Source organism: Mus caroli, unplaced genomic scaffold (assembly GCF_978045245.1).
Source record: "Mus caroli unplaced genomic scaffold, Mus_caroli_1 scaffold_7, whole genome shotgun sequence".
Taxonomy (NCBI): Eukaryota; Metazoa; Chordata; class Mammalia; order Rodentia; family Muridae; genus Mus; species Mus caroli.
In genome coordinates, this window is record NW_028227262.1 from 132039975 (window position 1) to 132063450 (window position 23476).

Here is a 23476-nt window from a genome sequence, read left to right on the forward strand (position 1 = left end):
CTTAGAAGGGGGAACAAAACATGTATGGAAGGAGTTACGGAGACAAAGTGTGGAGCAGAGACTGAAGGAATGACCATCCAGAGCCTGCCGTACCTGGGGACCCATATACAATCACCAAACCCAGACACTATTGTGGATGCTGTCTCCTAAGAGGCTCTGCTAGTGCCTGACAAATACAGAAGTGGATGCTCACTGCCATCCATACTGTGGATCCAATGAATGAATCCTGTGCCATTCATTGAGCACAGGGTCCCCAATGAAGGAGCTAGAGAAAGGGCCCAAGGAGTTGAAGGGGTTTGCAGCCCCATAGGAGGAACAACAATATGAACCAACCAGTACTCCCAGAGCTCCCAGGAACCAAACCACCAACCAAAGAGTACACATGGTGGGACTCATGACTCCAGCTGCATATGTAGCAGAGGATGGCCTAATCAGACATCAATGGGAGGAGACACCCTTGGTCCTGCGAAGGCTCTATGTCCCAGTGTAAGGGAATGCCAGGGGGGAGGCATTTTCGGAGAGGAAACCAGGAAAGGGGATAACACTTGAAATGTAAATAAAGAAAATATCCAATTAAAAAAAAAGAATTAGCCCTGAAAGAAGGAGCAATCCTATCCAAACCAACAAGGATCTAGATGTCAAGGCATCGGGCACTTGGTGAATGTAGGAGGCTCAGAGAAACAAGCCAAACCATTCCCAAGGACAAGTGGTGCATCTGGATATCCTCTGATGAAGTCTGCTGGAAGCTCATCAGAACTAATGTACCAGCTCACTCATCATCCAGCAGTCCTGGACCAACACAGAGAATGGTGTATTCTGTTCTCTACAAGTAAGACTGGAATCTGAAGTTATAGATCTTACTGTGGGTGACAGCTCTGAGACGGGTCTTACTATCCAGAATGGGCTGTCTCTCCTTCAGCAGCTACCTTGGAGCTTCTGATCACAATATTCCAGGTAGAACCCAGACAGAAGGGCTGCAGACCGCGCTCGTACACATAGCCCACAGAGCATGTGAACAGGCCACATCTTGAAGCTTAGACGTCCCACTAGGACATATGTGTTAGGACCAGTAACCACTCTCTAGGTTTTCAGAGGCCAGCTTCTATTCTGTAATGGACAGTAGGACATCTCTCCTATGCTTTAATCCTGAAGAAGAGTGCTAGAGAGAAGGTGTCATATCTAAGCTGACTGACTCGTCAGAGAGATGACAAGAGTTAAAGTAAGGCCTTTTTTCAATGCCAATTTGAATTCTCTGCAAACATTTTCATATCCTGAGGGTGTTTTATTCTTTTGGCTGAATGTAAACTATTTCCTCACTGCCCTAGAGCTTACTTAGCATCATGTTTACACAGTCATTTTTGATGAAGAGCAAAGCTACTTGGTTGACTCCCATGGGGACCTGCACAGCAGTAGCCAAGCCGGAGGCCATCCAATCAGCCTAGTTTTGGGAGCTCCCCATTCCGTTCTCCTCAGCCCTGGCCTGGCCAAAGTTCACTTGACTGTTATGTCTTATTATAAGGGTCATAAAAACCTCACACCCACAAGAGGTGTGGGCCTCTTTTGTAACCGTGAGCTCATCTATTGGACTAACATTTATTAAGAGCCTATGTGCTGAGCACTGAACCCACAGGCGCAAACAAGATATGCAAAGTCCCTACGCTGTAAGCTGGTGTGTATGTGAATGTACATATATATGGTATCTGCCTAGTATAGCACTATTTGGTATCACGTAGAGTAAGATACACATATACTTTAAAACGGAGATAGATGAAACATCACAATATATTTTAACCCATATTTTCTAAAGCATTATTTCAACACATAATCAATATACAGAATTATTAAAGATCTATTCCTCTTCTTCTCAGACAGCATCGGCCTATGGATGTTACAGAGAAGGCATCATCAGGCAGGACTGGCAAGTAGCTTTTTATAAGACCTGCATGTTTGTGTTGGAGCTGGAATGGTTCAGTGGGTAAATGCTTGCTTTGTAAGCATGAGAACCTGAATTCAGATCCCTACCATCCATGTAAAAGCCAGGTGCTATGGCACACCTCTAGCTCCGGAGCAGGGGCCAGAGACAGGCAGATCTTAGGGTCTCACTGGCTAGCTAATTTAGGCAAAATGTTGAACTCCAGTTTTGGTGCAAAAACTTAAGTTTTGAATTGAGAAAGAATTGAGGAAGATACCCAATGTCAGCCTTTGGCTTGAACACGTACTCTGATAGGTGCACATGGAGGCATCCCAATACACCAAACAAAGAAGCAAGAGGGCAAGCAAACAAACAGGCTGGAAAGATGGATGGCTCCCTTGTTAAGGGCATTTGCTACTCTTGCAGAGAACCTGGATTTGTTTCTTTGCACATACATGATAGCTCATAACTATCTGGCTCACTGCTAACTTGAAGGTCAATGAGCTTAGTAAAGTACTTACATGAGTCTCGTTTCGAATGAAATTTCGAAGATCTCCATGTTTCATATAGGGCAGGACCACTAGAGGAGACCCTTCACTCCGCAGGCAGATTCCCAAGAGTGAGAGAACATTGGGATGGCTGAAGTCTTTCATGATGATTCCCTCAGTCAGAAACTGGGAGACCTCTTCTATATCTGTGATTCCTGAAAAATTCAGTGTTGAGACTTTAGCCTCATTGGAGGACAATGAATACTTTTTCAAATTTAGGTAGCAAAAGAAAAAAAAAAGTCCAAAACCATCAGGTGACACCTTGTCCAGATGTTTCAACCACAGGGTGTTCTTTCTACAACATGCCTGAGTGAATGGTGTCTGGGGCGGAAAGGTCCCCCCCCCGCCCCCCACTTTCCTCACCTATCCTGGGGTAACATCTGAGAATCCTACAACTAAGAACTGATTAACAACAAAAAGTATGTTATGTATGAGGTCTTCTTTAAAAACAGTTTTATTTATTATTACAATTGATATGTATATGTGGGGGTGGGAGAAGAACAGATGATTGTGAACCACCCACAGTGGCTGCTGGGAACAAAGCCACTGGAAGAGTAGGACGTTCTCTTAACTGCTGAGCATCTCTCTAGGCCCACATAGCATCTTTTGAAAATGAGCTTTATAAGACATGGAGGCCTTCAGAAATGGAGATCTAAGTACCCAGGGGAACTATTCCTTTCATGCTTGGATTTGAGGAAAAAATGGACAATTGTGAAAAACATGACTCGATCAAAAAGCCTGTGACCTAATGAATGGAAACTACTGAAGGGGAACCCAGGAAAGCTCGTCTGTTTGGCCATTGTCCCTCTCTCTGGGACAGCGTCCCTTCTTCCTGGCTGTAAGTAGGACCCTTCTATAATGAGGGTCTCATGAGTGGCTGGCAGACAATGTGAGTCAGGGAAAATTTTGTGGCCATGCAGCTCAAAAACAAGAAGAGGATGCTCAGAATAATATTTCAAGGGACTATGCCTGGATTTTGGGAACAAGGGTTCTAGTTTTTATGATTTGCCCTGGTGGGGAGAAGTTCTAATTTTTGAGGCCTACTTCTACTTTCAGGAATAAAGGAGGCCTGGGGTCAGAAAGGCAGGAGATAGTCAGAAGAGGCCTGACAGAGGCCTTTTAGTTCAAAGGACTCAGCAAACCAATCCGACGTAGTGTAGGATATTGTTTTCCCGAGCCTCAGTGGTGTCACCCTGTGCAGTGCCATCAAGTCATCACCGACAACATCATTTGTAAAACAGAGTTCAGGAAACAACTGGTCTCACGCAGAAGCCTAGGTTGTCTTATACAGATACAAACCAAGGAAGCACACTGTTCCATCTGGGCAGTGTCCAGGGTCTAGGCTGTCAAGTTCTGCTGTAGTTGGTTAGATAGTGTTCGGCTTTATGGGCCATGTGGTGCCTGTTGCAAATACTTAACTCTACTGCTGAACCATGAGAGTGTGGACAGTAAATGTCTGGGTCCCAAACAACATCACCCATAAAAATAGCTGGTAGGCTATATAGTTCAGTGATTACTGATCTAGGAGAATTTGTGGACCAGTCACCATGCGGCATATGTAGGTAGCTCCCCAACTCCTTTTCTGTACTGAGGATTAAACTGAGCCCTGTATAAGTAAATGCTCCACCAGTGAGTTACATCCTCTGCAACTAAGTGGGTTACATGCGTTTGAGTTCATGCAGTGTATTCGTGTGTGTGTGTGTGTGTGTGTGTGAATACACAAAAGTCGGAGAATGACATCCATTTTCTTTTTGTACCATTCTTTCGAGCCAGGGTCTTTCACTGAATTTGGATCAAGGCTGCATGTCAGCAAGCCCCAGTAATCCTGGTTCCAATCCCCATAGTTCTGGGGCTATAAACACCTGTGGGCATGCTGGCCTTTCTTGTGAGTGCAGGGGTCCTTATGCTTATTGATGTTACTCACTGAGCTCAGAAGAGCTAGTGGTTAGTGTAGTATATCCTAATTACTTCTAGAAAGACCTACCGAGGGCACGATGGCACACCAACAAAGAGTTAACAGCATTCACATAAATTTCATGACTTATCTCTTTGATGTTCTCGAGAACCAAATGTGTTCTAAGGCCTGGATGATGATGGAGGTCAACGTGGACTGACAACAGTAACCACAGGACAAGGACAGAAAAATGGCTTGGGATTAGGGCTGTTCTGAGTATAAATGGCAACACTGCTTTCCTTTGAGATCAATTTATTGATCGGTATACTTAATCTACCACAGATTGCTGCTGAACTCCACGTAGACTGTCCCTTTAATTATTTTTGTAGTCAGGTATCCAACAAAATTAAGCGTATAGAATGACGCTCATCATGGAGAATAGATGGATGTGTGAAAGAGCTGAAGTAGTTCTGGTATCAGAGTGCCTTGGAGGGAAGCCTACCATTTGTACTTTCGAAGCTTATTAGATCTAATACCAATCTATAACGTACTTTGCTAACATTTTCCAGGTGGCTTCAAATTCTAAGGTATAAAATTACAAAGTAGCAAAGCAAATATGTGAGCTCTGTCGATAAAGGCGGAGCCGGGGATCCTCTCACGTGCAAAGTACACTGGCTTGTACAATGTCGCAATTGTGCCTCTGCATCAGTAAAGACTAAGTTTATGTTCATAAGCATACCTTGGACTTTAAAGAGAGTGAGCACTTGATCTTAAGAGTTTTCTATGTAATGGCTAAATTTTAAAGAAGTATTGCATTAAAAGGGGACACGTTGCATCTCCTTAGGAAACTTATTTCTGTGGAACACCTCATTGCCTAACCGTGGATAAGTGAGGGCTACCATCCTTAATGATTTGTCAGTCCTCTGCCAGTACATTTCTCTCCTGCTCGTATTACTTCAGTTATCATTTTTTTTTTTCCTAAAATGGAGTGCTGGTTAAAAAAACAATTATAGTAGTGTCTCTGGGCAAAATGAGTCATTACTATGGTATGTGCCAACGCTTTCAATAGTTTCCATAAATGTCATTTGCAAAACAAATATTATAAGTTGAACGTGGCTAAATGGTACTCAGTTCATCTAAGCGACTCACCGCCCCTCCTGCCTTACTTATTAGATCTCCGTAGGATAATTTCAGAGGGACTATCTCAGTGAGTGTTTAGACTAAACACATTTTCAGGATTAATTCCACAATTTCAGTAGCAGATGCCTTTTTCCACAAGGGAAAGTGCAAATCAACACTCCATTATTTGCAAACCACAAATGTTCCCTTCCGTAGTAAATACAACTTACTATTCAAGGATTTCACAGCACAGTGAATTTTCTTTCCGTCATTGTCCAGCAAAGTCCCATGATAGACACAGCCAAAATGCCCTATTGAAAAAGAGAACTTGCTAGAGTTAAACTGACTTTATGCAAGAATTATTTATTAAGCCTTTTTTCTGTAAGACAAAAAAATGGTACATTGCTTATGACACTTTGATTAACATCACTCTGTGTGGTACAAGTGTGAGATATAAATATAGATGCATTACACCTCTCTCCATGCTATAAGCAATGTGATTATTTAATATATGGTGCAAATTGTAGGCAATATGGCTTCTTTTAAACATTTATATACCAAAGTATCAAGTCACTGGGGTATCACTGGACACAATAATAGCTTCTGCATGAAAGGAAATATATTATTTTTAAGGATAAAATAATATTAAAGAAAACATGTAAATAATTTTATCCACTTGGATAAGTGTAGAATAAGCCCTCTGTAGTCTAGTAACTGATTATAAATCATGTATTAGAGAGTTAGGGTTTTCCCTGTTAGTCACTGGTTAATATGTAAGCCACTTTGGCAGGGATCAAAAGACAATTGCCCAAATGGAGCAGATTCACAGTGACTCACTTCATGCATTTCCCTCTGACTTTACCCACTCATTTCCCCAGTAGCAGCCTCTCAACAGTGGCAGTGATTTCTCCCAGAGGTGCCAAGTGTCTGACGGCTCTGTAAGTCATTCCATTAATTCATGGAGTTCGGCAAGCTGTCCTGAGTGCTTACTATATGAGGTATGGGGCTATCCTCTGTGACTTACACAAAGATGAATACAATAAAACCCATGCTCACGAGTGCTCACAATCTTCCGTGTGTGTGTTTGTGGGGGGGGGCATATAAACAAACAGTAGTTAATACTGATAGCTTCTTAAAGACTGTGACTTGGGAGAAATTATCACCATGTTATCACCTTTCATTAAAAAAAAAAAGTCCTGATTTTACAACACATAGAGTGAGTATTGGCTTACAGAGAATTCCACTAGGTTCCTCCCAGGGACGTAGGATCTAGCAACAGCTTACATCATCACCTATAGCCATGTATAAGGCTGATATATAAGAGGAATGCTCGCACCCCACACCCCAGATCTCTCTCTCTCTCTCTCTCCTCCACTCGCTTTCTCTGTCCCCATCTGTTCCTGGAAGGCCTTCGCCCAATATTAAAACTTCCTTTTATGTGAGCCCTGCTGTCACTTGGCATGATTGTTCAGGGTGACGTCTAGGCACAGGCCCACTGAGATGCTCCTTCCCTCTCCATTACACTGCTGTTTTATAAATCACAACAGTGAGAATATAACCAGTGAGACTATATCTCCAACACTGGACCACTTACTGGATTTACAGACCAGTAATATAACCCAATCATACAGTTGTGCACAGAGGCCCCTTTTCAGGAAGAAACAACTTAGATACTCAGCTCTGGATGCTCAGAAGGACCAGTGTTCACATCTCGCCACCCTGTCACTTTCTCCTGCACCATCCTGGCAAATGCCCATGCAACCTCTTTAGAGCATTTAAAATAGGAGTAACCCAACCCGAAGCCACTATGTTTAAAAGGATTTTACAGTAGATTTTATCTCAGGGCTTCTGTTTGGTTTCTCTTCCTGACAAATATTTCCTCCAATAGTGTTAATGTTTGAAGTTATCGATGCTCTGGCTAGCTTCTTGCAAATAGTCATTTTTTTTTGTGTGTGAAGAAATTGGAGTGCATTGTGGAGATGATATATGTTGCCTTAGATTAGGGGAGGGCTATAAATTCCCTGTATCCTGATGCTGTCCAGCAGTGTACAAGCCGCTATAGAATAGATTTTGTTACAGCTCTCAGGATAAAGTAAGATTGAAGAGATAAAGGAGTAAAAAAACTGGCATGATTTTCCCCCAAGACGCTGTAGTTACTGTGAGAAATATGAGGGAGAAATGGGGTCTTCTCTCCTGTGATAATATCCAAATGATTCCACGCACAGGGCAGTCTCCATGACTATGACTTTTCATGTCTGTATTTCTGCAGGACAAAACTCGTTATCAGGCTCTGTCAGGAGCCCTCAGCATTGTCTAAATTCCTAATCTGCAAAAGAGGAGATAAATGGCTTACTGGAAAACTGTACTTAACAGAGAACTGATGGAAACACTTACCTCTTCCTATGACTTCATTGAAATGCACAATCAGGCTGCTGGGTCCAATCACTACATGCTGAACTGCTTGGACCAGCTCTGGATTTAGGGCACTGAGGTCAATGTGAACAGTGTTTTGTAGTAATGGGCTGGATATATCAGAGTCTCCACTCGTCAGGATAGGGGACAGGTCTGTCAGAGGATATTGCACTTGTCTGCATGCTCCATTCTGAGAGGAGTTGGGAAACTGGTCTGCAAGATAAAGCAAATAGATACAGCCATGAAACCTCACTCATTGGGGTGCACCTCAGGGGTGGTGAAGGGGACTAATAGTGGATTTTAACATTAATGAGATGCTAGGCTGGGAACACTCTTTGCAAAGGAATGGTTGGAGAAAGATGATAGTGAATCAGGAAAAGGCACACACACACACACACACACACACACACACACACACACATATGTTTGGACAGAGAAACATTTTATAAAGTAGTTAGAAAAAAAACATTTTAAGTGAGCAGTGTTAACAATGAACTCTTGTTTGTCTGATTGGTTTCCTTGGGTATTTATTTCTCTTTTTATTAATAACAAAAAGCGATGCCTGAAGTTCCTTTTAAGACATAATCTTCCTCTAAGAATCAGAAGCAGTTTGGACAGGTGATGGCTTCTAGGGGTAAGGATTACTTTTCCTTAAGTGTGAGGACCGAAGTGAGCACCATGTTGGACTATATGGCCCCACACCCAGGAATATGTGGGTAGCACATATTGATCTACATAAGTTATTAAAATGCAAAAAGAGGACATGAGATGGGGTGGGGAGGACAGGGAGTCAGCGGGAAGAGTATGGCTAAAAACGATCAAGATGCATTGTATGAAAAGTCCCAAAGGGTTAACACAAGCATTATACTAAAAAGGAAAAGAGTCAGAGGCTCAGAAGCAGTGACAGTGGTTACGCAATTGCCCAGTCCTGCAAATAAACAGTTTAGATTATAAAAAATAAAAAATAGATGCCTTTTGAGATGACGACTTATTAATGGAAACGATTAGTATTATGGAAACTCCTGGACAAGGGAATATGTACAGAAAAATACATACAATCCATACAAGTTGAATATCCCTTTCAAAAATACTCGGGACCAGAGATTGTTCAGATTTTGAATTTTCTCAGAGTTTGAAATAGTGACATGGACTTTAATGGTTGATCATTCATCCCTGATCACACAATCTGAAATTTAAAATCAAAAAATATAAAAACTTTTCAGCGTGATACTTCAAAGTATCCTAGTTCTTAAGGGCTGGGGAGATAGTTCTGTGGGTAGCAGCACTAGCTTAGCAAGCTTGAGGACTTGAGTTCAAACCCCCAGTTGTCATATAAACAAAAAAAGCATTGTGGAGCCAAGACAGGCGGATCCCAAGAGTTTCTAGTGAGCCTAGCAAAAAAAAGGTGAGCATCAGGTTCAATGACAGAGCCTGTCATAAGGTATCAAGGCCAAGAATGATAGCAAAGGCTACTGATATCTTGCTCTGGGCATTACATGTAGGTACAAGGACATGCACACACACACACACACACACACACACACACACATCACAGAGCTTTCAACTATTTTTTTACTTCAAAATTTTGGGCTATGATTGTCAACCTGCACTTATATATTGTTAGAAGTGACTAATGCGACATTCTTAGGCTTGAGAGTCTTGCACAGCAGTGGTAAGTGCTCCCACATTACGGTGGGGTCACAGAGTGTTATGGCTTCTTAGAGCAGGCAGTTGGATCTGTGTTAGTGTGCCCTACCACTGTTCAGTTGAGGATGTTTGGGCCGGGCTCAGTTTCCCACTAGCCCATCTTTACAACCAAAGTGACCCTTAAGCCAGGTTTCTTTTGTAGGGAGAAGGCAGTTTCATGCCAACTTAAGGAGCTGTGGCACTGAGTGCTTTTAAACCTAAATGAGACAAAGAAGCCACTAGGTGCTTTGCATTTCCCACTGGAACACCACCCTCAACAAAGACTGGACATTAGAATCACAGCAACTGGCTGGCAGTTCGTGTATGTGTGTGTGTGTGTGTGTGTGTGGTGAGGACTTCTTAAGGCTTTACATTCCTCACTTGCCTAACATGTATCATTATGGCTAGGAAACCCTCCTGGCTTGCTTTCCACCTGCTCCTTGCAGGCAGGGAAAGTCAGAAGGGCAAAGGAAGGCCATCTTAAGAGAAGAATGAGAGAGTGCGCATCCCAAACCTAAACAGTAGCAACTGCAGAACTCTTTCTATAGCTGTGAGAATAATCCCCCCCCCCCCAGCCGTGGGGACTCAGAATTCTCTATGACATTTCAGCAGGATTACATACGAATGATCTGAACTGGCTTCTTTGTGTATTGGAGGCTCAGGAGGAGTTTCCTTCAGGAGACCTTTGTTTTGTATCTTACAAAAGATTTTCCTCAGCCCCCAAGAACCTACAGCTCTGAACTCCAGATGCAAAGGAAGGTGAGGGTTAGAGGAACAAGGTTAGAAAACCCTCATTTGACTCCTTGCTATGGAAGGGCCAGCCAGAGAATAAGTCTTCCTTTTTCCTTTATTCATCTACCATTTGTGAAGACCTCTTCAAAATTCTAGAATCTTCCTGGGAGGCTGCATTTGTTTGTTTTGAGCTACAGATTATTATGACTATAAAGACCCTTCCAAAACTTTTCTGGAGGTATTTTTGAGATTTATTGTCTGGCTGAGTAAGTATTATTAACCAAAAGAGCTACTGTGGAAAATACTAAACATGCTTAAGTGGAGTTAGAAATAGTCATGACATCATCAGCTTTCTTAAGTACTGAGTTTCTTGTTTGATTGCAAGCAAACAATATTATCTGTTGTTGCCATTGGGGACCACTTATCTAACCCACCTTTCATCTCGTACACCACACACACACACACACACACACACACACACACACACACTCTTTAAAGATCAAGAAAGTGTTATGGTGTGTGTGCTTGTATGTGTTTATATTGTGCTTATGCCAGAGGTCAATGCTTGGCGTCTTCCTCCATCATTCTCCACTTTATTTCTCTAACTGAATCTGGAGCTGCTCTGCCAACAGACTCTGATGATGTGTGCCCTCCACGCCCAGGACATGTGACTTTTATGTATGTTTGGGTGATGCAAACTCAGATCTTCTTTCTTGGGCTATAAAGCACTTTATAGACCATTATCTCCCATGCCCAGGAAAGCTTGGTAAAGAGCAGTTAGTTGCAAACCTCAATAATTCCAGGTTAGAGCTATTAAAGATGGTTATGAACTACTACTTATATCTCAAGTTTAAAAGCATGCATTGAGCTTGGTTTGTCCACATTCTTAAAGGATTGGGTTTCCTTCTAACAGTGAATGGAGTCCTGTGGGACATTCGGTAATCTCTGGAGAACTAACCCAAGTCTCAGGAAGGGCAGGCAGCAAGCGGTGAGAAACTTGGAATGTTAAGTGTCTCACTGCTGGTGTACTGGCTTGGATGAGCAGCTTCTAACTTCTCAGTATCCACACTGTCTGTGACTCACTTTATTTATCCAATGGTAGATATTTCTACAGGGAAGTGCTTGTACTTGACTCATGTCCTGTAACTTCTAAAGATAATGGCCCTGGTACAATACAGACATTTTGCTTTGTGAAAGACATGTTTAAGTAAAACAATGTGAAATGCCCTGGCCAACCTGACCATTTGTCGGTCTGGTGTTTTGCAAAGCAGATGCTGTTGATGAATAGCAGTGCTGGAGGTTTTTCTTGGATACATCTCAAAATATATTCAAGTTGTAGATGGTGCTAGGCAAAAGCTATGCTCATTGAGAATGTTTTAAAGATGACTAATGGCATAATTCAAAAGTTTCCCCCAAAAGATAGCACTTTAAAATTACACTTAAATAAAAATACTTTATAAGTCTTAATGAAGGGTTAAGGAGACCATCTCAGTGTCTTAGCATGGCTGAGATAAGTTACCTTGCTCAAATAATTCTAAAGTGAACCTGTCTGTACGTGAGCAGAGAGCTTGCAGTTGCTAAAATTCCAATATGATACCTGCATGAGTTTGATTTTAAAGTGAAGGCCATGCAATTCTGCATCAAGTTAAATATTCCTTTGGCAGAGGTCAACACCTTTTTTTCCCCTACTTGTATAAAAATATCAGGACAAAAAGCAAAAAGCAAGAACAATGCCACAGCTCACAGAGGTCTATGTATAGATATTTCTCAGGATAGTAAACTGAATTATACCTTCTGGAAAAGTAGCTCTGTAGTCTACAGACTCATTTGAAACCATCTCTGTAGTTGGACTTACACTTCGGGCACTTACAAGCCTATCCAAATGAGGAGTGTGTACTCTGGCGTCATAGCGAACTAATTCACTGCCCAGATCTTAAAACAGAGAGAAAGAGAGAGCTTGTTAAAGACTTTGCTGTCACAGGTCCCAGGAGACTTTGACCCAGTGCCCAGAACTCACAGCCTTTTATGAATGCTTATTAGACAATCCATATATCTCCATGACAGTGCTGAATGTAATCACTATATCACTATGGTAGCTTCTTAGACAATAAACAAAATATGCACCTTTATGCTTTCTCTTTCTCATCCACAGGAAGAGCCCGGATAATAACAAAACTACTACTGATATTGAGACCGCACCAATGATCAATCCTGCAAAATTCTGATCCGGTTGAACGATCACTTTTCCAAGAACAGTTGAAGAGACTGCTTGCTTCCACTGGAAATATATAAGAAGGAAAGTCAGATTTTGTCCAAGGTTAATATAAAATATACTATCTATGGGGGACCAAGTTTCTCTGGATCCCAATTAGCACCCTGGTGGCCACTATTCTAGAATGTACATTACAGTCTTCAGAGTGAGAATTTCCTCGATTCTACCTCAATGTCCAGATAATTAGGAAATATTGATTACCTAAAGCATGATTCAGATAAACAAAAATATTCCTTGATCTTGAGGAACTAAAGAATATATGAAGGGGAATGGATAGATCAAGTATTATGATACCATTGAAGTATGAATAAATGAAACTTATGCCCCATTTGGGAGGGTGGAATGCATAGCAGAAAAATTTCTCATAAGAGGAATAATATGGGAGACCATATTATTATAGGATAATAAAGTCTCATAGTCTATTTCCACTTTGATATATAGAAGAAATCTGTGGATCCTCCCAGCTCCAGTGCTTTCTGATTTTTAACTTTGATGGTCATTCTGAAATTTCTACATTTGGTCTCAGATTTTGTAATTCTTTTGTATATTTCCATTTCTTAACGTTTCCAGAATATTTCAGGAATCCTTCAAAGCTACCATTTCTAGAGTAAGCAATATATGATATGCATGAAATAAGATATCATTCAGCCATAAACTAGAATGAACCACAAAAATATTTGCCAAGTCAAATGAGCAAGATGCCAAAAGACAAATATTGTATGATTTGACTTAGATGAAATACCCAGGTCAGTAAATTCATAAAGAAAGGAAGTAGATTAGAGGTTACAGGGCTGTGTTACCTCAACTTAAAGAAATTTACAATTTAAATGTTCCAAGCCCCTTGAACTGTACATTCCGAGTGGCAAATTATATGGTTTATGAGCTATATCAAAAATAAACTGTTAAAAATAATAAAAGAAATTCTTGTTCTGGGTCATCTGACTTAGTTGTGGATGCGAAAGAAGGTAATATAAAACAATTGGGGGGTTGTGGAGAGATGGCTCAGTGGTTAAGAGCAGTGATTGCCCTTCCAGAGGTCCTGAGTTCAATTCCCGGCAACCACGTGGTGGTGGCTCACAACCATCTGTAATGGAATCTGATGCCCTCTCTGGTGTGTCTGAAGATAGCTACAGTGTACTCATATAAATACTCATATAAATAATAAATAAATAAAACCTAAGAAAAAGGATAACAAAAAAAATTGATTAAAAAAAAAAACATCAACTGGGTTTCCACTTTACTCTGCCAAGTTGATATGATTCTTTTTATTTATAGAGTTCCATGCATTGTGACCACTGAAGTGGGAAGGCCCCTTAGCCTGGTAAAAAGAGGGAGAAGGGACAGTCTTGCATGTGCTCTGTTCTTTTGGAGAATGGCAGCATGTTTTGGCAAGAGTGTGGCATGACTTTTGAGAATTATACTTTTGACCCAGGGGAAAGAGACAGTGTGATTAAAAACCTAGACATTTCTCAAATCACAGCTAGGAACTGAGGCTGAGCTGATGAGCTAGAGCCAACATACAGATGAGCTTTAATGATTTATTTTAAGCCTCCTGGTGACATAATTACAACGGCATCCTTATTTACATCATGAGAGGCTTGCGGGAACCCCACCTCTATATTTAGCTCGCTGTTCAGTTTGAGCAGGTCACTGGGGACTGTACACAACACAGCTCCAGAGTGCCAGTGGAGACTCTCGCAGCTCTGATTTCCAACTTTTAACACTTCACCTTTAACTGCTTCAGGGTCAATATTGTTTCCCTGGAAGGGAAAAAGAAAACAGAAATGAAAGGTCATTAACACTTCACAGGTCAGTAGGAAGGCTGGCAGTTCTAGAAGGAAGCCAAGAATACAGCAAATGCAGACGATGTTTTCCAAGAAATCTGATTATTTTATGGTGTTCAGCTTCATGGGAGTTGAGCTGGCTGAAAGGGAGTCTGAGCATTTCAGGACACTGGGCAGGAATGATAAGAGGAGATTTTCCATCAGGCTCAGCTTTAGAGAAAAGGGAAGGAGATATTGTTTGTGTCCTTACGTTGAACACTCTCATGCATAATTATCTTATTACTGTCTTCACATGAAGGATGGACATTTGGCAAAAAGAGCACAGCTTCGAGTTTAGCAGCTAAACCTGCTGAATGGCTTAACACTGTCCTTTGCAATGATTCACTTTTAGCACCATACTGAACACTTTGGAAAATACCAAAGCCAAGGTCTCATCTCCAGAGATCCAAGGAACTGCCTCGTCAATACATTCCGTTAGCTGTTTGAGCCCGGCAATTTCTTTTGATTCTGCTTAGTTGAACAATGTACATAAATAAATTCATTTCAGTGAAATTCCCAGAAGATGCTATATGACCTTCATTGGGTCTTGAGAGCACAATTGCATTATTTTGAATAATTATGTAGCTTCTTAAGGATTATTAAACATTACCCAACTTGGCATAGTTAACTTGAGTTAACACCAGGAATGTTAAATGTTAAAACATCAACATTTTGTTCAAGAAAGCAATCATTAGTCTTGGCAAAGAAGTGCAAACATGAATACATTTTTTTCATATCAAGACTTAATGAGTATAATTTATTAAACAGGCTGTTACTTAGAGGAGAGGGCTATCAAAACCTATTACTGTCTTTCTTATGGACAAGGAACAGCTCCTAACAACTTTGTTTTCCAAGCTCTTGAGGGTGTCCAAAAACTGCTTTTCCTTGCAGTGCCTCATGGATTTCAAGATAGGTTGGCCTGAGATTCTAGGGATAGGAGTATCTGAAAGAAAGCACATCTTTATATTCCAAGGCTCCACTAAAGAAATGAACACAGGCAGACCCTGCCCGTATTGTACTTCCAGAAGCGGCAGGAACACGCCATTGATCTAGGTCAGCTGCACAGGGTAATTCAGCAGAGAAGCACATAAATCTCACGGGTCACTTTGGGGCTTGAAATGACAACTTGTTGGTTAGGTCTAGAAAGGGCGCAGGCCCTTACTCACATATTGGAGGGAATTCAGCGAATGACAGAGGAAAGAGATTAAAGAACCGGAGGGCTTGATTTATGAGAAGCCCTAACATGTGCCTCGAGTGCTTAGATAATAGCTAAGGGTGGGGGAAGGGAGGACAATAATACACGGCCTTCTCCAGGACTCATGTGTTCAGCCTTATGATCGCCTTGGAGAATCAGAAGAAGAAACAACTAAAAGGCTGAATTCTTTTTGATTCATAACCATCAAGGAACACATGATGAGCACTGACTAATAGAATATATGTTACCAACAACACTGAAGATGAAATGTCTTTATAAGCTGAAATCAGATAGAATGGCATAGATTGGCAAGAGTAATCCCAACAGCCCTAGCTATCTAAGCGGAACTCGTATCAAAGCAGGAAGAACAAAAATGGATGCAGCTTAAGTTTTGTATTCAAAGTAAATGTAGCTTTATCGAGCCTTGGAAATGATTTTAAAGCTTCCATTATTGATTATCAACTATTTATTAAGTAGACATTGAAGTGACAATATACGGGATTCTAAATAAAATGTTGTAAGTGAGAGAGAGACACACACAGAGAGCAACTTGGAATTACAATGATCTCATTTTCTCCGGTAAACTCTTGGTATTTTGTGATTGCTGATTGACAGGAGGAGGGCTAAGCTTCAAGGAGGGACTAAGTCACAAAGCTTAGCAAATTCTATCTGATGCAAAAATTTACTTCTCACCCAATGTGTGACAACTAGGGGAAAACAAAGACTCATCAAATTTTAGATGTTCGAAGAAAGTTTAGAGTGGGGCTAGAGAGATGGCTCAGCAGTTAAGACCTTTTACTATCCTTCTAAATTACCTGAGTTCAATTCTCATCATCCACGGGGCTTACAACATGGCCTATAGTTCTAGCTCCATGGGATCCACCCTCTTTTGGACTCCACAGGTATCCCTACTTACACCTGTACATACCTACACAGGCACACACACACTTAAAATAAAATAAAACTTAAAAATGTTTAGAGCTATTTCACTCAAATAAGTGTGCACAACCTATGTCACATGATAAAACATTTCTCCACTATAAAGTATTTTTATATTCATTAAATGAAACTGAATAATTAGAAACACTGTCAATGTCGCGGAACTGGGACTCAGGAAAGCTGCATGTAAGTCTTAGTACCACTGTTTGCTCCCCACAGGACCCCAAGACAATTCAGTTAATCGTTCTAAACTTGTTTATTTACTTGTTAATAGGGAACAATACCTACTGACCTCCTAACCTCAAAGATCTGCAAAAGATTTAAATCGAATAACATAAACCAAAAACCTTGTGTTACTGTAAAATTATTCATAAACATGAGTGCTATTGTTCATGGGAACCCCACGGTGTTACTACCAAAGAGAAGCTTACTCTACAACACCTTTCACAAGTACTCTTGGTGGTCTTGAACTACCTCTATCATCTATAGGATTCCTGTTCTATCATTAAGAATGACCACTTGCTATGGTGGCCAGTCCCTTTGCATAGTCAGTCACCAGGCCAACTAGTTGCTGAGGCAGATGCTACAACTGGGGCTGAAAACTATCATGGTCCTCGTTAAATAAGGGATTCTTATAGGTACACCTGGTTGAGTAATGTGAACACCTCCTGGCAGTAAACAACAAATTTCATAGTGTAATTTCTCCCAGAGATATTGCTTCCTTTGCTTTCTGACATTGTTTCACTATATAGCCCATGCTGGCCTAGAATCCCTTACCTTCCTATCCTAGCTCCCCGTAGTGGGGTTCAAAGCAGGCACTATGGCTCCTAACTATCAGCCTCCTCCTACTCCCCTCTGGCTCCTCCCTCCTCCTCTTCTTTAGTTGTTATGCCCACATGAATGTTTCTTGGTGCACAAGCTGACTCCACAGGAGGCAATGGGATTTTCTGGAGTTGAAGTTACAGTTGACTGTGAGGGTTGGCATGGGTGCTGGGAGACAATTCTTAACTCAGCTTTTCTGCAAGAGCACTATACAGTCTTCACCACTGACCCACCTTTCCAGCTCCCACTTGCTTTTTGTCTAACAGGTTTATCTTTGTAGTATTATTGGTTAGGCCTGGAGTCTTGAGCATGCTCGATGAGAGATCTACAACCAAGTCACACTCTAGCACTGTCATTAGTGGAAGGCAAATAACCTTTGCATTCATGTTTGAATGGCTGTGGGATAAGTACAAGAAATCCTTTTCATAAAAACACACTACTGGGTGTCCAAGAGAGGCAGAGGGTTCAAAGCGATGGATTTTAGAAATTGATAAAGCATCAGTCAATAAGACATACTTTCCACTTATATTTCCTCCTAGACTTACAGAAAATGGTGTATGGGAAAGGAGTGAATCAGGACATTAAAACAATTACCCTAAACTGCTCTGTTCCTGCTAGAGTACAGCTTTGTGACACACAAGTGCTATAGATTGTTAGAGAATGAGTGAACTTTATATAGTGAAGAAAGGCGACTGCTTTGTGCCCATTTCTAGGGAACTTGGGCCATGTTGGAAATACTATTAACAGACTTAGGGTGATGTCAAGTCATGTTTTTCTTGGTCCAACAACTTTGTAGGACATTGAATAATGGCTGCTTAATTTACAGAGAGGAGTTTTTTTTCCATCAAATACCAGGTTTGTAAGGGTGGATAAAGAACCACTTATCTCTAATCTGTCCATCATAGACACAGGAACAGAGAAATAGTGTTTGGGGGTGGCATAAAACTATTTGCACACAAACCGTTTTGTTTTGTTTTGTTTTCATCAAGAAGAACAAATGGAATCTTTCAAACAGCAAAGTGTTATTGTTGAAAGCAAAAGGTCACACTAGATTAGTTTTATTGGGGGGGGGGAGGAAAGAGTGATAAAAACCCTTTCTCTTCTAAAACTAATTAAAGAAGCAGAAGAAAGAACTTTGGTGCAGCAAACATGCTGTTCAGTGGAGCAGGCTTCCATTTAATTTCATGCTGGGTTTACTTAATTATTGTACAAAATGCAATGGTGAGGTTAGTGACTGTGTGAGGGTGAGTGTGTGCATGGGTTGGTTCAGAGACAAAAAAACTCCCTGAAAAAGCAGAACTATTGCAGTGGAAGTGTCACTCGGATGGAGATGACCCATGCCACCCACATGACACCTGAGCAGGGGCTACTCTGCTGCTCATGTGTGCTCTTATTTGCCTTCGATGTTCTTTCAGGAGAAAACGTTCTCAATATCTCAGACAACAGGTTGTGAGGGATGACTAGTTCGCTATTTTAGTGGACTGTGGAAAGCTCAAATCTTGATCATTTTGCTAGCTTTCTTATTATCAGAAGTGAAAATTACTGAAAGAACAGAAGACAGCTGATCTGAGTCCTTACTGTTTCTGCCTGGTTCTTAGTGATCTTTATCTGCAGCAGGAAGGTGATCCGTTACCATGTAGTAAGTAGGTTTTAGAAGCTAATGCATTCCCAAGGTGGTGGTAATCCAGGCCCATTTATAAATCAGCTTAGATTTAAGCACACCTATGAAATGGCCCAGTGGGTATAAGATGAATTGAATACCCAAAGACCATGTCCAAAACTGAATGCTGTGCACCTGTAATCCCAGTACTCCTATGACGGGGAGGCAGAGGTAAGAGAACCGCTTAGAAACTTATGGACCATCTAGCCTGGAGTGGCAAAAACAAGAAGAGTCTGCCTTGCTGTGAAATGTGGTCAAGAACCCATGGCCGGGAAGCTGACAGGCTCCATGGAGGAGATTATTTTGCTAAGTAGGTATAAAATCAAACTGTCCTCTAAATTCCTATCTCTGTGCTTGTACATTAGTGTAGCCTTCAGACTTTGTCAGGGGACTTTGTGCATTGCACGGTGGTTACAACACAAACCCAGACCTGGTCAAAGTGCAGAAAATCAGTGCTGGCAGACTGCTAAGCCAGGTATGGAGCATCCATATCACCCTTTCCTCCCCAGGCCTCAGGGACCATATCTTGGAAGTGGGGAAGGGCGGTGGGGATAGAAAGATTGTAAGAGTCAGAGGGTGAGGATGAGCAGTGTGAAGCCGTGCTTTCTGGTTGTTCATTCCAAACAGTTCATGTCGGAACTGTTCGTTCAGGAACACACAGCTGTCTGCACAGAACCTGTGCGTGAGCTTCCACCCGTAGCTAAGGAGTTGCTGTGACGTGTGGGAATTTTGGAGGACAGCTGATTTTTATTTTGTAAAGAGTGTGGTCTCTGATAAGTCAACTACAAGTACGTTCCAGTGGATGGCCCAGGTCTATGAATGTAATAAGGGAGATGCAAATTGGATTTGGTAGGTTATTTCATTTTATTTTTTTTTTAAAGAGGACATAAAATTGAGAAGGGGACGGGCAGGTATCTGGGAAGAATTACAGGGAGGAGTGGGGAGTGAATATGAACAAAATATGCCTATGAAATACTCTAAGAAGTAGTATATGTATATACTACTTCTTATATATTATATACTATAATATATAATTATACTATATATATATATATATATATATATACATATATAGGTATATATGGAGAGAGAAGGAATAGAGAGAGAGAGACATAGAAACAAGGTACAAGAAGAAAAACCTAACTGAAAAATTGACCTCCTGTCTCCAAATATTTGCCATGGCATGCCCGCCCCTCCCCCGCAACTGGCTACACATAGATATAGAACTTCACAAACTACAAGGAAACACGAAACTGCAACTAATGCATCTACCATCGCAACCCTTACTGTTTGTCTTCCAACTAGCACGTGTCGGTGAAGCCCACGAGGGCATGCATGCCATCACATCATCATGACAGCATTGGCGGGAGCCTGTTTGATAGATTTATGCTCAGCATTTGTTACTTCTTAATATATACACAAGGAAGGGGGTCTTAACTGCTTCATTAGAAGGCAATGGATAACTACCCTTATCTTTTAGTTTCTGCCAAAGAGATTTGTTTTCAGAGCTTTGATATTTGCTGATGTAGAATAGGATACACTGAGCACATACAATGACTCTATTCACATGGCTGCGAAGCCAACAGAGCAGTTCAAGTTCATTTAAGAGAGTAATTTAAGCAACTCTTACCTTAATTTCCACTACATTTTCATTGCCCATTGAGATCATTACTGGCTTTTCAAAAGGCTCAAACACAGGATTATGCACATAAGTGAGATCAAAGTGTTTGGAAAGAATCCCGTCTAACAGGAAGAAGGCTTTGGTCTTCAGGGGGAGTTGCAGGCCCAGCTGTTTCAGTGAAGGAGTAGTGCAGCAGATGATCTCTGAATTTGAGCGATGCTGACATGCCTACAAAAGACAGAGTTCCCACCGTCAGCAGGACACCGACAGCATCTATATAACTTAGCTATTTCATAGTTTCAGAATCAACTCAAAACACATCAGTTGTTACAAATGTTCTGCATTTAACTTCCTAACGTCAAAGAACACATTTTTGGGAAACACAATGGAGGTAAAAATTTCCAAATAACCGAGTTTCACATGCTGCAAATAAGTTACGATGATGGAGTAGCAGTTGGTTCTTCCCTCCATCATGTGATTTTCCTTAGATCAACAAGGCACTTTCCTGGTTGGAACCGCTTTCTCATTTTGTAAAGCAGCTATGGGGCTGGACCTTGCGAACTTAGAAACTTTTGATTCATATCCCACTTTTAAGTTTTAAGAACTGAGGTAAAGGCATCACACAGAAACTCAGTTTCCTCACCTAGTAAATAAGATTTAAATGTTCTTAGTGTGGGATGTTTCATGATATATTTTATAACTTAGAAAGTTCCATGTGGTTAGCACCACAGCTGACAATGTCCATGTACTCTATTAGTGTGTTTACTGGTAAGGGTTAGTTCCAAAATACAAAGTCAGTCTTATCTAATGGTCCCTATATTCCTACAGGAAGGTGTCATGTTGTCTGTGTTTTAAGGGGTGGGGACAGGGTTTCATTGTATAGTCCTTGTTGTCCTGGAGCTTGCTGTCTTGGGACTCACTTTGTCTACCGGAGTGGTTTCAAACTCAGTGTCTACCTGCCTGGCTCCATTTTTAGACAAAGACATTGAACTTGGAAAACATACTTCACTCAGTCTGGTCACACATCTAACGGATGGAGTAGGGAATTACCAAGGCATTAAACATCAATGTTCACTATCATCACGGCTCTTGGCCTTGCTTCTGTTTGGCTCCGTAGCGCCTCTAAATAATGCTGTCCGTGCTACAAAGGCTCTGCTGTTATTATTTTATATCCTTTCATCTCTCATTTCAAATCTTCCTCTTTGAAATTCTGATTTATGGAATTTTGGAAAATGCAGTTTCCTCTTGATTGTACTTGACTAAAACCAGCCACACAAAGTGGGATATTTAAAGTCAAAGGGCCGTGTTTCTCCCCCAAGGAAAAGACAAACAGGCAACAACATCCCTTAGATTTCCTTTTCTTTGACAAGTATAGTTGGAGATAAAACAATTACTTATGCTCACAATAGCAAAAGGCCTCAGGATATACATAAAAAGCACAGAATTTACTGTGTGATATTTTCTTCTTAATAATGTTAAAACAGACTGTATTTAAAAATGTATGTTGGAATCAGATAAAACAGAGATACTATATGGATAAAATATATTGCAATATTTAGTTTTATATCAAATATAATGTCATAGCACTGAGAGCTATTTATTCCTATGATCTTGTTAAGCGGAAATGAAAGATTTCACTGCTACCATAATAATTCTCTGTATAATAATAAGAACCTAGGAACCACAAAATAATTTGGGACACAGCGCACATTAACACATTAATCTACATTTTGTTAAATTAATTATTTCTACATTTTAATGCACTGAGTTTACTGGAATTAAAAAAATATTGTGGTTGGATCAGACCATGAGTTTTTGTTTGTTAAATAATAAATGCTTTCAATTCATCTTAATCAACTTTAAACTCTATAAGCCACAGGGAATGGGGAAGAGTTTAGAAATGACAGTAAATTAAGGAATAATGAAAAAGTAAATAGTAGAACATCCCTTAGATTTCTCCCTCCAGTCCAGTACTAATGCATAGAGTTACAGTATGCTGCATTTTTAACTCAAACAAGAGGAATTTGTACTTCCAGATGTATAGACCATTAGGACTTTTAAAAAATCTTCTACCACTTTTTGAGTCTTTCCTAGGGTATGCCTCTTCTATATCTGACACGGAAGGCTTCAAGCAAGCATTTAATATGTCATCTTTGGGTAAGGGAGATGAAAGCAAGCTCAGCCATTATCTTAATAATGGAGGCTTGGTCTTCAGTAAATGAATCATTTCCTAGACCCAACTTTAAAAAGTCACATGCCAACACCAAAGAGGGTTACTGCTATTTTTATTTGGTTAAAGTAAAATCGTATCTTGGTTGTGGAGAAGTGACGGCTCCTAAATTAATAACAGTGGTATTCTAACTTTGTTTGTGGCCATGTATGGGGATTGGCTTTAAGGTCCTTAACTTCATGCTGTGACTCCCTGGAGCATCTTCTCTCAGAAATATGATAAGAATCTAATAACACTTGTTAGAGGTGATGCAATGTGGATGACTGAGAGGGTCAAGAGGAATCTCATTTGAGATGACCTTAGTGTTTGGTGATTCAGCTTGACATTTTTAGTCCCAAATTGCTTTCTGTAATTAAGGACCAGAGTGGCTTCAGTCCTTGTGAAATACTGGATGGGGGAATTTCAAAGAAAGTGCTATAATTCAATCTACCACTTGCCCAATTGAACTTAGAGCCTTTACTCCAGGTTGAGAGCATGTGTCCAACTGATGTGTGGTATTTCACAGCAGAAAAACACTATAACAAGACATTCACCATTCTGAGGTTTAGACTTAGATTTTTGGTGTTTGTTTGTTTTGTTGTGTTTTGTTTTTGAAACGGTCTATTTAGCCC

General features: G+C 40.7%; 1 protein-coding gene across 4 annotated transcripts in view; it reads right to left on the reverse strand.

Annotated features, from left to right (window-relative positions):
- Met (MET proto-oncogene, receptor tyrosine kinase) overlaps positions 1-23476 on the reverse strand; it is a 115122-nt gene that overhangs the window by 12776 nt on the left and 78870 nt on the right. For 3 of the 4 annotated variants that reach the window (XM_085840810.1, XM_021164365.3, XM_029478168.2), the window contains exons 12-18: positions 20645-20863; positions 14189-14335; positions 12428-12581; positions 12095-12235; positions 7868-8098; positions 5704-5784; positions 2434-2615 (exon numbers count right to left, since the gene is read on the reverse strand). In XM_085840810.1, coding sequence (XP_085696936.1) covers positions 2434-2615; positions 5704-5784; positions 7868-8098; positions 12095-12235; positions 12428-12581; positions 14189-14335; positions 20645-20863 — 1155 coding nt within the window. The remainder of the gene's footprint in view (positions 1-2433; positions 2616-5703; positions 5785-7867; positions 8099-12094; positions 12236-12427; positions 12582-14188; positions 14336-20644; positions 20864-23476) is intronic. The other variant, XM_029478169.2, reaches the window with a different exon arrangement.